Source organism: Orycteropus afer, unplaced genomic scaffold (assembly GCF_000298275.1).
Source record: "Orycteropus afer afer isolate SDZICR_OR568_19922 unplaced genomic scaffold, OryAfe1.0 scaffold00231, whole genome shotgun sequence".
NCBI classification, from domain to species: domain Eukaryota; kingdom Metazoa; phylum Chordata; class Mammalia; order Tubulidentata; family Orycteropodidae; genus Orycteropus; species Orycteropus afer.
The window spans coordinates 4576628-4589520 of record NW_006921818.1 but is presented as its reverse complement, the minus strand read 5'-3'; the positions used below and the strand labels follow the sequence as shown (position 1 = coordinate 4589520).

Genomic DNA, 12893 nt, shown 5'->3' with positions numbered 1-12893 from the left:
GAAAAAAAAAAAGCCTTATTTGAGTGTAGAAAGGGAAAAATCCATACACTACAGATTTATATAAAAATCCAAATTCAGTAAAATTCAGCCAGGGCATGTGTTGCTTGGCCCTTGCAGGCTATTGGAATGGTGATTCTGCCCCAGTGGTTCCCAGAGATGAGACTTGTTCCTCACAGCTTTTTTTTTTTTTGCCAGGTGGTGTCCAGGGGAGTCTTTCATGCCATCGTGCTGAAGATCCTCCCATTGCCTGTGGCTCAGCTCCTCACCAAGAGTGGTCTGCTGACTCGCTTCTCTCCCTTCCTTCATGCCTCCACCCAGAGCTTGTCTGAGGTCTTGCAACAGCTGCCGGCCTCCCCTGAGCTCCAGGCAGTGCTCAGCTACATCTTTCCTACTTATGGTGGGTACTGCCTGGGTTCTGGGCAGTTCCTGGAGGAGGGGGTGCTGCTCTCCCTACTATGTCTTTCTCCCTGAAACTACTTGGCTGACTGAAATGGAGCAGTATGAATCCTAAGCCCTTTGGAGCATATGTGTGAGAAGTCTGTCCACCTGCTGGACTCCCTGGTAGAAATTCCCCTCATCCACACCCTGGATGATTTTTCTGTTCTCTCCTCCCTGGTCTCGGCTGAATGGCATTTTGTAGGGAGGATATTCCCGCTGGCCCTGAGATCTGTAAAATACTCCTTATTTAGACGGAAACAAGGCCCTCTGACTGTCCCAGGCCCTGGAGAACATTTGGATCCTGGGATGGACTCGGGCTGTGTGTTATCTAAATACTAACTGTACGCCACTCTCAGTGGTGCAGCACGCTGGATGCTCTTCCCTCATCTCCCCTTCTGTAGGTGTGACCCCCAGCCACACCACCTTTGCCATGCATGCTCTTCTGGTTGACCACTACTTAAAAGGAGCCTTCTATCCCCGTGGTGGCTCCAGTGAAATCGCCTTCCACACCATCCCTGTGATTCAGCGGGCTGGGGGTGCTGTCCTTACACGGGCCACTGTGCAGAGCGTGTTGCTGGATTCAGCTGGAAAGGCTTGTGGTGAGAGCCCTGCACCAGGCTTTGGGATCCATGGGCTGGGGAGGGAGAGACTAGGGTACAGAGAAAGGGAAGTATTGCAGGCAGATGGTGGAGAAGAACTGACCTCCTTATGGGGAGTTAAAAGCTCAACTTCACACCAGAGCAGAGACTGGGATATAGCAATAGGTCTGCAGGAAAAAAGGAAGCAGGAAGGATGAAGTATTGCACGGTCCCCAAAGAATACTGAACCAAACCAAACGCACCACCAATGAATTGATTCCCATGCATAGTGTCGCTATAGAAGAGAATAGAGCTGCCCAATAGCGTTTCCAAGGCTATAAATTTTTATGGAAGTAGACTGCCCCCATCATCCTCCTGCAGAGTGGCTGGTGGGTTAAAACCACCAACCTTTGGGTTAGTAGCCATACTCTTTAACCACTGCACCACCAGAGTTCCTTCTACAAAAGACATAGCTCCTACACTCAAAAAGTTAATGAATTACTGGATAATTATAATTATCTCTTGAATAGATTTTTAAGGGCTAATAATAGTTGATAAAGCAGTGGCTTAGTGGTGGTGTAGTGCCTAAGGCATTTGACTGCTAATCAGAAGGTTGGCAGTTCAAATCCACCAGCCACTCTTTAGAAGGCAGATGCAGCAATCTACTTCTATAAAGATTTCCCACCTTGGAAACCCAGTGGGGGTCACTATGAGTTGGAATTAACTTAATGGCAGTGAGTTTGGTTTGGTTTTTGAGAGTAGTTAATAATCTATTAAAAAAAATAGTAGTTAATAATTTATTCAAGAGATAATATTTGTCCAGTAGTTCACTAACATCTTGAGTGTAGGGGCTATGTCTTTTTATATTTATGTCTATGGGTTTTACCACTTAACAAAACCAAAAAATTAAACCCCTTGCTGTCATGTTGATCCTCACTGATGTGACCCCATGTGTTACAGAGTAGGACTGCTCCATAGGGTTTTCTTTGCTTAATCTTTATGGAAGCAGATCACCAGGCCTATCATCTATAGCACCATTGGGTGGATCTGACTGCCCATCTTTTGGTTAGTGGTAGAGCACAAACTATCTGCACCACCTACCATTTAACAGAGGTTCAGTCAATGTTGATTCAGGGATGGATGGAATGAATGAGTAACCTGGGCACTCTACAAGGCAATATGGAGGCAGCATGTACTGGCCTTACCCATAAATGGCAGAGTGGGGTCTACAATCTCCTTGTCCTGTTTCAGGTCAGTGCTGTTACCTGCACAGAGTTAAATTCCACCATGGATGAACTCTTTGAGGAGGTAGTCTGTGCAAGAAAGGATTCTGGCCAACAGAACAGGCATCTGTGTCTACAGGGTGCTTAAGGAAGCAATAGGGAAGGGGCCCCAGAGGCCTGAACACATCAGGGCTGGTGTGATGGCAAACACACCAGAAGAGCCCCTCCAGGAGTAGGTGGTGAGTAGGTAGACCAGTGCACGGAAAGACAAGGGACAACAGGCTGTCAGTGATCTCTTTTGTAAAAGAGAATGAGAGCTTGCTGGGTGGTAATAGAGAGACGTGGCAGTTGTGTGCGATTTTCTCTGACGTCTGTGAACATGTTCCCCTTTCAGCTGACAAGGGTCCACAAATCAAGGTAGGTTGATCAGTTCAATTAAATTCAATTCAGAATATACTTATTCATGTTTTTCATGAGCCAGGCAAAAAAAGATGGAGATAAAATATAAATAAGTGTCAATCTCTAACTCAACAAGTTTCCAACATTGTAGGGAATGTTAAAACAACAACAAAAATCCCCTCACTGCCATAGAGTCAATTCAGATTCATAGTGACCCCATTGTGTTTCCAAGGCTATAAATCTTTACAGAAGGAGACTATCTCATCTTTTTTCCTCCCTTGCGGCTGGTGGATTCGAATTACTGACCTTTTAGTTAGCAGCCAAATGCCTTAACCACTACACCACCAGAGTGCCTCAAGGATTATTGCAGTATAATTTAAGGGCCACAAAAGAGGCAGATACTTAGGATAGAGATGATACAGAGAACAGTGGAACAGAGAAGGCTTCACTGAGGCAGAGGTGTTTGAGCCATGTCATGAAGGATGAGAAGCAGCTCCCCAGCGATGAGGTTGAATAAAGTTATTCCAGGCAGGGAAACAGCATGTGTGAAAGCATGCAGGTATGAAAGAGCTGAGTATTTCCAGGCATCTGAGAGTATTAGGTTGAACTATGAGAAACTACTGTTTCTGTGGGCCAAAGAAACCATCTCATATCAGCTGTATCTTATGGTTTTACCTAATATTCAGTGCAATCACTGTGAGGATGATGCAGGACCAGGCAATATTTCATTCTGTGGTTGTACATGGGGTCTCTATGAGTCAGAACTGACTTGATAGCACCTCGGAACAACAATATTTCAGTGACAGCAGCAAGAGATGAAGCTGGACTTATAGAAGGGATGGGATCATGGAAGACTGCTATATAAGGCTTTGGGATTTACCTTAGAAAAGTTGACATGTCCTTGAAGGGTTTTAAAGAGAATAGTAATGTGAATAAAACCCTGTCAGCTGTGAAGAAGGAAGCATTTCAGCCCAGGAGCTTTATTAGGGTTGGGAGTTGGGCTTGGCTAAAGGGCCTCGATAATGCAGGAGTAGGGTTAGTGTGGGGGAGCTCTGGTAGGTTAGTGCCTAAGGCACTTGACTGCTAACCAGAAGGTGGCAGTTCAAACCCATCAGCCACTCCTCGGAAGGAAGATGGGGCAATCTACTTCCGTAGTGATACTGCCTTGGAAACCCAAGGAGGGTCGCTATGAGTCAGGTCTGACTTGACAGCACATAACAACAACAACAACAACAGGGTTAGTGTGGAGAGAGCTGAGTGAGTAATTGCAGAAGCTGTCATGGGATAGGCTAACAGTGCTTGAGGATATTTCACTCACTTTGCAGTGTTGCCTGGGGCTTGCCCTGTCTGGCCCAAGGTGGGCTGGACTCCCAGGTCTCAGAAATGAAGTGTAGGCTGAGAGAGATCTGTGGGGGCAGGGGCCTTTCTTTACCTTCCTGGAGCTCTCAGAGCCTCACCAACCTCCCATGTCTGCAGGTGTGAGCGTGAAGAAGGGCCAGGAGCTGGTGAACATCTATTGTCCCATTGTGATCTCCAACGCAGGACTGTTCAATACCTATGAGCACTTGTTGCCTGAGCATGTGCGCTGTCTGCCAGGTAAGAGACTGCTCTGTGTTGCTCTCTTTCCAGCTCCCCAGCATTTTTACTTCTGGAGTCAGCTTGTGCAACCCATGCAGTGCCTTCTCAAACCTTTGGCTTACTTAGCTGGACCTCAGCTAGCATCTGCTGCCAGCAGATACCTCCTCACTGTCTGACTGGGTGAGCTGAGTGGGGTGAGACAGAGACTGCCCAGTGACAGGGCAGTGGGGCAGGGTGTGGGGAAACCCATAGACTTTGCCTCTGGTACTTCTTGCTTCTTTCTCTGTAACCCTTTTTCCCTCTAGGCCCAGAAACTCTGAGCCTTGACAGTAATAAGCTATTGTCCCCCTCAACCAGCCTCTTCCCAGGCAACCATAGTCCAATTACCTACTCAGCTTGATCTTCCCTCACTGTCCAGTTATGGTTTTCATGCTCTCATGTATCTTTGCCCTGAAAACAGTCTGATGGCACCAGCCCACACTGCCTGAAGGATCAATTGCCCCTTTGGGGTAGGGGGTTGGACGTTGCCCCAGATGAATTCCAGTCTAAGAGCATTTCAGGTAGTGACAGTGATGAGACTTAAATCAGAGATCCTAGGTGCTACAATGCCTTTGTTTCCACCTGCTTGTGGGACGGGCTTCTCACAGGTTCATTTACCTCTTAGTGACGGAAACTCAGGTACCAGGTATCCTCTGTAACAAGCAGAGCCAGATGGGGTTGAGGTAGAGGTCAGGGGATCAAGTAGAGCTTTGTGAGTAGGGATATCCTTTCTTAAATCCCACTGCTGAGCCTTGAAGGGGTCACTGGGGATGGTTTGGGGAGCAAGATATATGGCTCCTGGACCCCCTACTTTAACTTGGCAAAAAGGGAGGAAGCGCTAGGTGGAAGGACTTTCTATCTAAGGAGACTCTGAAGACCCTTTTATCTTCAAGACAATCTCCCATCCACCTGGAGAGGGAGTGCCAGCAGTGTGCCTAATCCTGGATGCTGGGATCCAGGTAAGAAGGTGCTCTTGCAGCTTCCGCACTGGGCTGCTGACCTGCTAAGTTAGGGCAGTCCTCTGTGCTTTACTGTGGCTGTTCCTCTGCCTTTAGCGAGAGAACAGGCAGAGCATATGGGCCTTAGGCTCTAAATCGGAATTTGGGGGAGGGGTTGGAGGAAATCCATGTTCACCTTCCCTCCTCAATGTGTTCCCATACTTGAGTGTCTGTAAGTTTTATGTTTATTTTCCTACTGTAATTATTAATAATGCCCCCTTTCAGTCTCAAGGGCATTTTTTTTTTCTTTTTATTGTGATTTGGGTGAAAATTTACAGAGCAAATACACTTTCCATACAGCAGTTCACATATACTTTGTCTCATGACATTGACCACAATTTACCACAATGCAACATCTCCCCTCCTACTTCCTCCCAATAGTTAACCTCTTCCCTGTGTCCATCCCTCCATGTACTCCTGCCCCCTGAGCTGTCTGTGCATAAGCAACCCTTCTTTCTCCCATGCTTGTTCTCTCCAAGGAGTATATCTACCTCAGGTAAATGTTCAACTCATATGCCTGTCTATTGTTTGGCTGGAAGCCACAGGTGTGGGTTCAATTCCAGACCTGAAGGGCATCTAGGGGCCAAGTCTCAGTGGTTCCACCAGGCTCTATCAGGCTAGCAAACCTGGTCCCCTCAAGGATATTTTGGATGATAGATTATCTTGGCACCCTACTGGTAGCACTCAGTTCTTCTTTGTAGATTCTCAGAGATAGTCAACTTCTTCCTGGGAAGTGTCTTCTCCTATAGACAGGCATCATGTCTGATTATTTGTAATATCCCTAGGGTCAAGTAGAGGGTCTAGAACATTTTAGGTCAATAAATATATGTTAAAGTGCATGAAGCAGATCAGTGGCCAAGTTATCCCTCAAGCAGGTGCTGGGGATGGTTCTTGGAATGGGAAAAGTAAGAATTCATGGGTGTCAGTTTCCAGAAAACTGGCCTGGGATCATCTGCTGCTGAGTGGCAGGGAAAGCCAGGCACTTTGGATCCAGGGGAAATTAGTGGGCCCTCACTATGGCTCCTTCCTCTGTAGTGCTTTTCTCCCTTCTTTTCCATATGAGTCATGAAGATAGGAGGCAGTTGGCCTGAGACTGTGCCCTAAGGTGCTGTGAGCTAGTTTAAGGAAGTTGGGGCCAGAGGGAGGAGAATAAGGAAGAAGGAAGAGGCCATCTACTTCTCAAAGAATTGGCCAGTTAAAACCTTATGAACAGCAGTGAAACATCGGGTGATATATTACTGAAAAGCTTTATAGAATAGCCCTGTAACATTGTGTGATATAGTGCCAGAAGATGAGCCCCTCAGGTCGGAAGGCACTCAAAATACAACTGGAAAAGAGCTGCCTCCTCAGAGTAGAGCCGACCTTGATGATGTGGATAGAGTAAAGCTTTTGGGACCTCCGTTTGCTGATGTGGCACATTTCAAGATGAGAAAAAACAGCTGGAAATATCCTTTAATACTCAGAACATGGAATGTACAAAGTATGAATCTAGGAAAATTGCAAGTTGTCAAAAATGAAATGGAACACATAAGATTGATATCCTAGGGATCAGTGAGCTGATATGGATTGGTTTGGACCATTTTGAATCAGACAACCATATGATCTACTATGCCGGGAATGACAGTTTGAAAAAGAATGACGTGGCATCCATCATCACAAAGAATGTATCAAGATCTATCCTGAAATACAATGCTGTCAGTGACAGGATGATAACCATACACCTATGAGGAAGACCAGTTTATACTACTATTGTTCACATTTATACACCAACCAAGCCAAAGATGAGGAAATTGAAGATTTTTACCAAGTTCTGTAGTCTGAAATTGACTGAATGTGCAATCAAGATGTGTTAATTATCACTGGTGATTGGAATGCAAAAGTTGGAAACAAAGAAGAATCACCGGTAGTTAGAAAGTATGGTCTTGGTGATAGAAATGATGCTGGAGATTGCATGATAGGATTTTTCAAGACCAGTGACTTATTCAATGCAAATACCTTTTTTCAACAACACAAATGGCAGTTATACACGTGGACTTACCCAGACAGAGTATACAGGAATCAGATTGACTACATCTGTGGCAAGAGATGAAGGAGAAGTTCAGTATCTTCAGCCCAAACAAGGCCAGGAGCTGACTGTAGAACAGAGCATCAACTGCTCATATGCAAGTTCAAGTTGAAGCTGAAGACAATTAAAACAAGTCCACAAGAACCAAAATATAACTTTGAATATATCCTTCCTGAATTTAGAGACCATCTAAAGAATAGATTTGATGCATTGAACACCAATGACCAAAAACCAGAAGAATTGTGGGATGACATCAAGAACATCATCCATGAAGAAAGCAAAAGGTCATTAAAAAGAGAGGAAAGGAAGAAAAGACCACAATGAATGTCAGAAGAGACTCTGAAACTTGCTCTTGAATGGAGAGTAGCTAAAATGGATGGAAGAATAGACAGGATAAAAGAGGTGGAAGTTTTCAAAGAGGAGTTTGAGAAGACAAAGCAATTATTGTAATGAAATGTGCAAAGACCTGGAATTAGAAAACCAAAAGGGAAGAATGCACTCAGTATTTCTCAAGCTGAAAGAACTGAGGAAAAATGTAAGCCTCAAATTGCAAGTGAAAGATTCCATGGGTGATATGTTGAATGATGCAGGAAACATCAAAAGAAGATGGATGGAATACACAGAGTCACTATACTAAAAGGAATTGGTAGATGATCATCCATTTCAGGAAGTGGCATATGATCAAGAACCAATGGTACTGAAGGAAGAAGTCAAAGCTCCACTGAAGGAATTGGCCAAAAAACAGCAGTCTGGGAATTGATGGAATACCCATTATGTTTCAACAAACAGATTCTGTGGTGGAGACACTCACACTATCAGCTATGCCAAGAGGTTTGAAACAGTTATATGGACAACTGACTGGAAGAGATCCATATCTGTACCCATTCCAAACAAAGGTGATCCCACAGAATGTGGAAATTATCAAACAACATCACTGATATCACACAGAAGTGAAATCTTACTGAAGATAATTCAAAAATGGTTGCAGCAGTATACTGAGAGAGAATTTCCAGAAATACTAGCTGGATTCAGAAGAGGACATGGAGTAAGGAATATCACTGCTGATGTCAGATGGATCTTGGCTCAAAGCAAAGAATACCAGAAAGATGTTTACTTGTGTTTTATTGGCTATGCAAAAACATTCAATTGTGTGGATCATAACAAATTGTGGATAACATTGAGAAGAAAGGGAATTCCAGAACACTTAATTGAGCTCATGAGGAACCTGTACATAGACCAGGAGGCTATTGCTCAAACAGAACAAGGGGATACTGCATGGTTTAAAGTCAAGAAGGGAGTGTGTCAGGGTTGTATCCTTTCATCATACTTATTCAGTCTGTATGCTGAGCAAATAATCTGAGATGCTGGACTATATGAAGAAGAACATGGCATCAGGACTGGAGAAGGACTCATTAACAACCTGAAATGTGCAGATGACACAACTTTGCTTGCTGAAAGTAAGGATGACTTGGAGCACTTACTGATGAAGATTAAAGACTATAGTCTGCAATGTTTCTACAAGTGTATTGGTATGTTCTGTAAGAATTCCCAGGTATATAGTAGAGCTGACAAAGGACAAGGTTGTAGTCACTTCTTGGCCACAGCCAGCTACCCAGAGGGACCAAGTAGTTGGACCTGTGGGTTTGGGACCATAGTCACAGGGGACATCAAGCTCAATTGGCATAAAATACTACACAAAACATTGCTCCATGTCCTACTTTGGCGAATAGCAACCAGGATCTTAAAAGCTTTCAAGCAGCCATCTAGATGCAGTGATGGGTCTCTCCTCGTCCAGAGCAAAGAAGAATGAAGAAAACCAAAGATTCGTGGAAACAATTAGTCCAAGTGAACGGTACACCATGCGATCCTCATACTATATAACTATGAGACCAAAAGAACTAGATGGGGCCCAGGTACCACTGTTAACCACTCCAAGGAGGACCTCTGAAGGAGATCCTGGATAGTGGGAGAACAATGTGGAACAAAACTCAGCATCATTAAAGAAAGAGAGAGAGAGAGACCAGGTTTTCTGGTCTGATAGAGCCTGGTGGAACTCCTGAGACTATGGCCCCTAGCTGCCCTTCAGGTCTGGAATTAAACCCACTCCTGTGGCTTCCAGCCAAACAAAAGACAGGCATATGAGCTGAACATTTACACTAGATAGATACATTCCTTGGAGAGAACAATCATGGGAAAATAGAAGGGCTGTGTATGCACAGGGAGACAGCTCAGGGGGCAGGAGTGCATGGAGGGAAGAACATAGGGAAGGGGCAACTATGGAGAGGAAGTGGGAGGAAAGCTGTTGCATTGTGGTGAATTATAGTCAATGTCATGAAACAAAGTGTATGTGAGCTGCTGTATGGAAACTGAATTTGCTCTATAAACTTTCACCCAAATCACATTTTTTAAAAAAAGGCTACAGTCTGCAGTGTGGATTACACCTCAATATAAAGAAAACAAAAATCCTCACAACTGGACCAATAAGTAGCATCACAATAAATGGAGAAAAGACTGAAGTTGTCAAAGACTTCATATTACTTGGTTCTACAATCAACACCAATGGAAGCAGTAGTCAAGACATCAAAACACATATTGCATTGGGCAAAATATCTCTTTCCAGTGCTGAAGGGCAAAGATATCTCCTTGAAGACTAAGATGTGCCTAACCCAAGCCATGGTCTTTTCAATTGCCTCATATGCATGTGAGAGCTGGACAATGAATAAGAAAGACTGAGGAAGAGTTGATGTCTTTGAGTTGTGATGCTGGCAAAGAATGCTGAAAGTACCATGGACTGCTAAAAGAAGTAACAAATCTGTCCTGGAAGAAGTGCAGCCAGAATGCTCCTTGGAGGGAAGAATGGCCAGACCTCATCTCACCTACTTTGGTCATGTTGTCAGAAGGGACCATTCCTTGGAGAAGGAGGTCATGCTTGGTAAAGTGGAGGATCAACGAAGGATGGGAAGGTTCTCAACAAGATGGATTGATACAGTGGCTACAGCAATAGGCTCAGGTACAGTAGGGATCATGAGGCTGGCACAGGACGGAGCAGCATTTCGTTCTGTTGTACATGAGGTCACTATGAGTTGGAGATGAATTGATGGCACATAACAACACAACAACAAAGGAGAATAAAAATCTTGGACTGTATGCTTCACAGGCAGGAATAGACTGAAGTGCAGACCTTGCAAGTCCGTGTTGAAATAACAGCTGTGAAACTGGGCTGAGCCCTAGGCAGGCAACTGAGGATAAGTTGGTAGATAAAGTGAGTTGGCATCAGCAGGCTGTCCTGGCATATGGCCATCTCTGGCCCCAGGTCATGTATTCCTTCCCAACTCTCTCTGACAGATGTGAAGAAACAGCTGGGGATGGTGCGGCCTGGCTTGGGCATGTTCTCTGTTTTCATCTGCCTACGAGGCACAAAGAAGGACCTAGGTCTACAGTCCACCAACTACTATGTTTATTTTGACACAGACATGGACAAAGCGTAAGGCGTGTGTGTGTGTGCGTTGGGGTGCCAATACAGACCCACAGCCCCCAGGTCCAGGCTGCCTCCTGCAATGGGTGGTGGTGAGGGGAGTGAGCAGAAATTTATTCCCTGAAGGGCTTTTTCCTCTATGCCACACTGTTATCATTGGAGGAATCCCTGGTGATGAGCCATCCCTGCTATTCTGGTGGCTATCAGAAAAGAGGCTGGGAATTGACAGCCCCTTCTGTCACCCACAGGATGGAGCAGTACTGCTCAATGCCCAGGGAAAAGGCTGCAGCACACATCCCCCTTTTCTTCATTGCTTCCCCATCAACCAAGGATCCGACATGGGAGGACCGATTCCCAGGTAGAGCTTGGGGTCCTGGTGGAGAAGGGAGTAGGGGTGAGGCGTGGGAGCAGGGAAGGGACCAGGCAGCAGTGAACCTGGCTCTGTATCCCCAGACCGCTCCACGATGATTGTCCTGTTCCCCATCACCTACGAGTGGTTTGAGGAGTGGAAGGAGCAACCACAGGGAAAGCGGAGCAGTGACTATGAAACCCTTAAAAACGCCTTTGTTGAAGCCTCTATGTCCATTGTCCTGAAGCTCTTTCCCCAGCTGGAGGGGCAGGTAGGGGGACAGGGTATCTGGTGGTGGTGACTGGACTTCTCGGTGCCATTTCTGCTTTCTCCTCAGTACAGGGGAATAAAGCCCTGAGGAAAGCACAGGAGGTGGTCATTTTGTGCAAGGAGAGCAGAAATGGGGTAATCATCTCTCTTCCCAGTCCTGTCCTGTACCTGCCTTTTGTGCCTCCTCAGGTGGACAGTGTGACTGGAGGATCCCCACTGACCAATCAGTTCTATCTGGCTGCTCCACGAGGTGCCTGCTATGGGGCCGACCATGACCTGGGCCGCCTGCATCCTCAAACAATGGCCTCTATGCGGGCTCAGACCCCCATCCCCAACCTCTACCTGACAGGTACAGCATCTGTCCCATTTTGCCAGGGCCCAAGACCCTGGGCCATGTGTCACCCAAAGTCCTTTGTTCCTGTCCTTGTGACCTGCTGTGCTCTGCAGCCTCCTATTGTCTGTACTGGGATGCCTTGTGTGTTTGGGTCCTGACCTGAAGCCTAGTCTCTGGGTGGGCCTTGCTCAGAGGGATGAATGTGAGTGTCCTTGTCCTCCCCTGTCCATTTGGGTGGATGCTGATGGCTCTGCTCTTGCCTCCTAGGCCAGGACATCTTCACGTGTGGGTTGATGGGGGCCCTGCAAGGGGCCATGCTGTGCAGCAGCGCCATCCTGAAGCGGAACGTGTACTCTGACCTTAAGAAGCTTGGCTCAAGGGTCCAGGCACAGAAGAAGAAGAATTAGTTCCTTCAGGGATGAGTCGGGAGAATTTGCCCTCAGTCTAGTGCACTTTCCGTGACCTAAGGTCTCTCTGCTTTAGTTCCTTGCCCATATAAAGCACTTGTTTGTTTTTGATTTCTAACAAAGTTCTGACACACAGTCCTACTGTTGATCATAGGTCTTTATGTGAAGCTCTTCCAGCTGGGGCCGATGATCCTTTATAACTTTTATAGCTCGCTATTCCAACTAAAAGCCAGTCTGGGTCACTGATCCATGTCTCATAATTAGCAGTGTTCTGCACCCGACACCCATTCCTCCTAACTGTGAACAATCATAGTGAATATTCTCTTGGTCAGGAGGCTAGAACCCCTGAAAGGTGTTGGTAAGCTGAAGCAGGTAGTCTGGTCTGCCCTGAGGTTTCTCCTCTCACTCACTCTTAGTGCTGGGCTATAGGAGTTCTATACTGCCTGCAGAAAAAGGTGACCAATGAGCTTTTAAGGCCCTGGTTGTGGTTCTGTAGGCTCAGAGGTGCCCAAATCCCATTTGTGCTGTTTCCAATGGCTCTTTCAGAGGATGGGGAAGTGTTTGGTTGGATGATTGGGAGTAATAAGACCACCCTTCCCCAAACTGTTTGGAAGATTAGCCTTGAGGCTCAGGTGCTGGCAATAGATATAGTGTTATAATATCCAGTTTGTATGCAATCAAGCCATAGGCTAGTCTTCTTTTTGACTGAGTTGGCTTCTGGTTTCAATGTGCCAGCACGT

The 12893-nt window shown here is 45.8% G+C and overlaps 1 protein-coding gene across 1 annotated transcript in view; it reads left to right on the top strand.

Moving 5' to 3' along the window:
• LOC103203809 (all-trans-retinol 13,14-reductase) overlaps positions 1 to 12153 on the top strand; it is a 16805-nt gene extending 4652 nt beyond the window's left edge. Inside the window, exons 4-11 of the mRNA XM_007948885.1 lie at positions 196 to 397; positions 840 to 1037; positions 4115 to 4234; positions 10664 to 10802; positions 11042 to 11151; positions 11247 to 11413; positions 11602 to 11761; positions 12014 to 12153. Of these exons, the coding sequence (XP_007947076.1) occupies positions 196 to 397; positions 840 to 1037; positions 4115 to 4234; positions 10664 to 10802; positions 11042 to 11151; positions 11247 to 11413; positions 11602 to 11761; positions 12014 to 12153 (1236 nt within the window). The remainder of the gene's footprint in view (positions 1 to 195; positions 398 to 839; positions 1038 to 4114; positions 4235 to 10663; positions 10803 to 11041; positions 11152 to 11246; positions 11414 to 11601; positions 11762 to 12013) is intronic.
• The last annotated feature ends 740 nt before the right edge of the window (positions 12154 to 12893 follow it).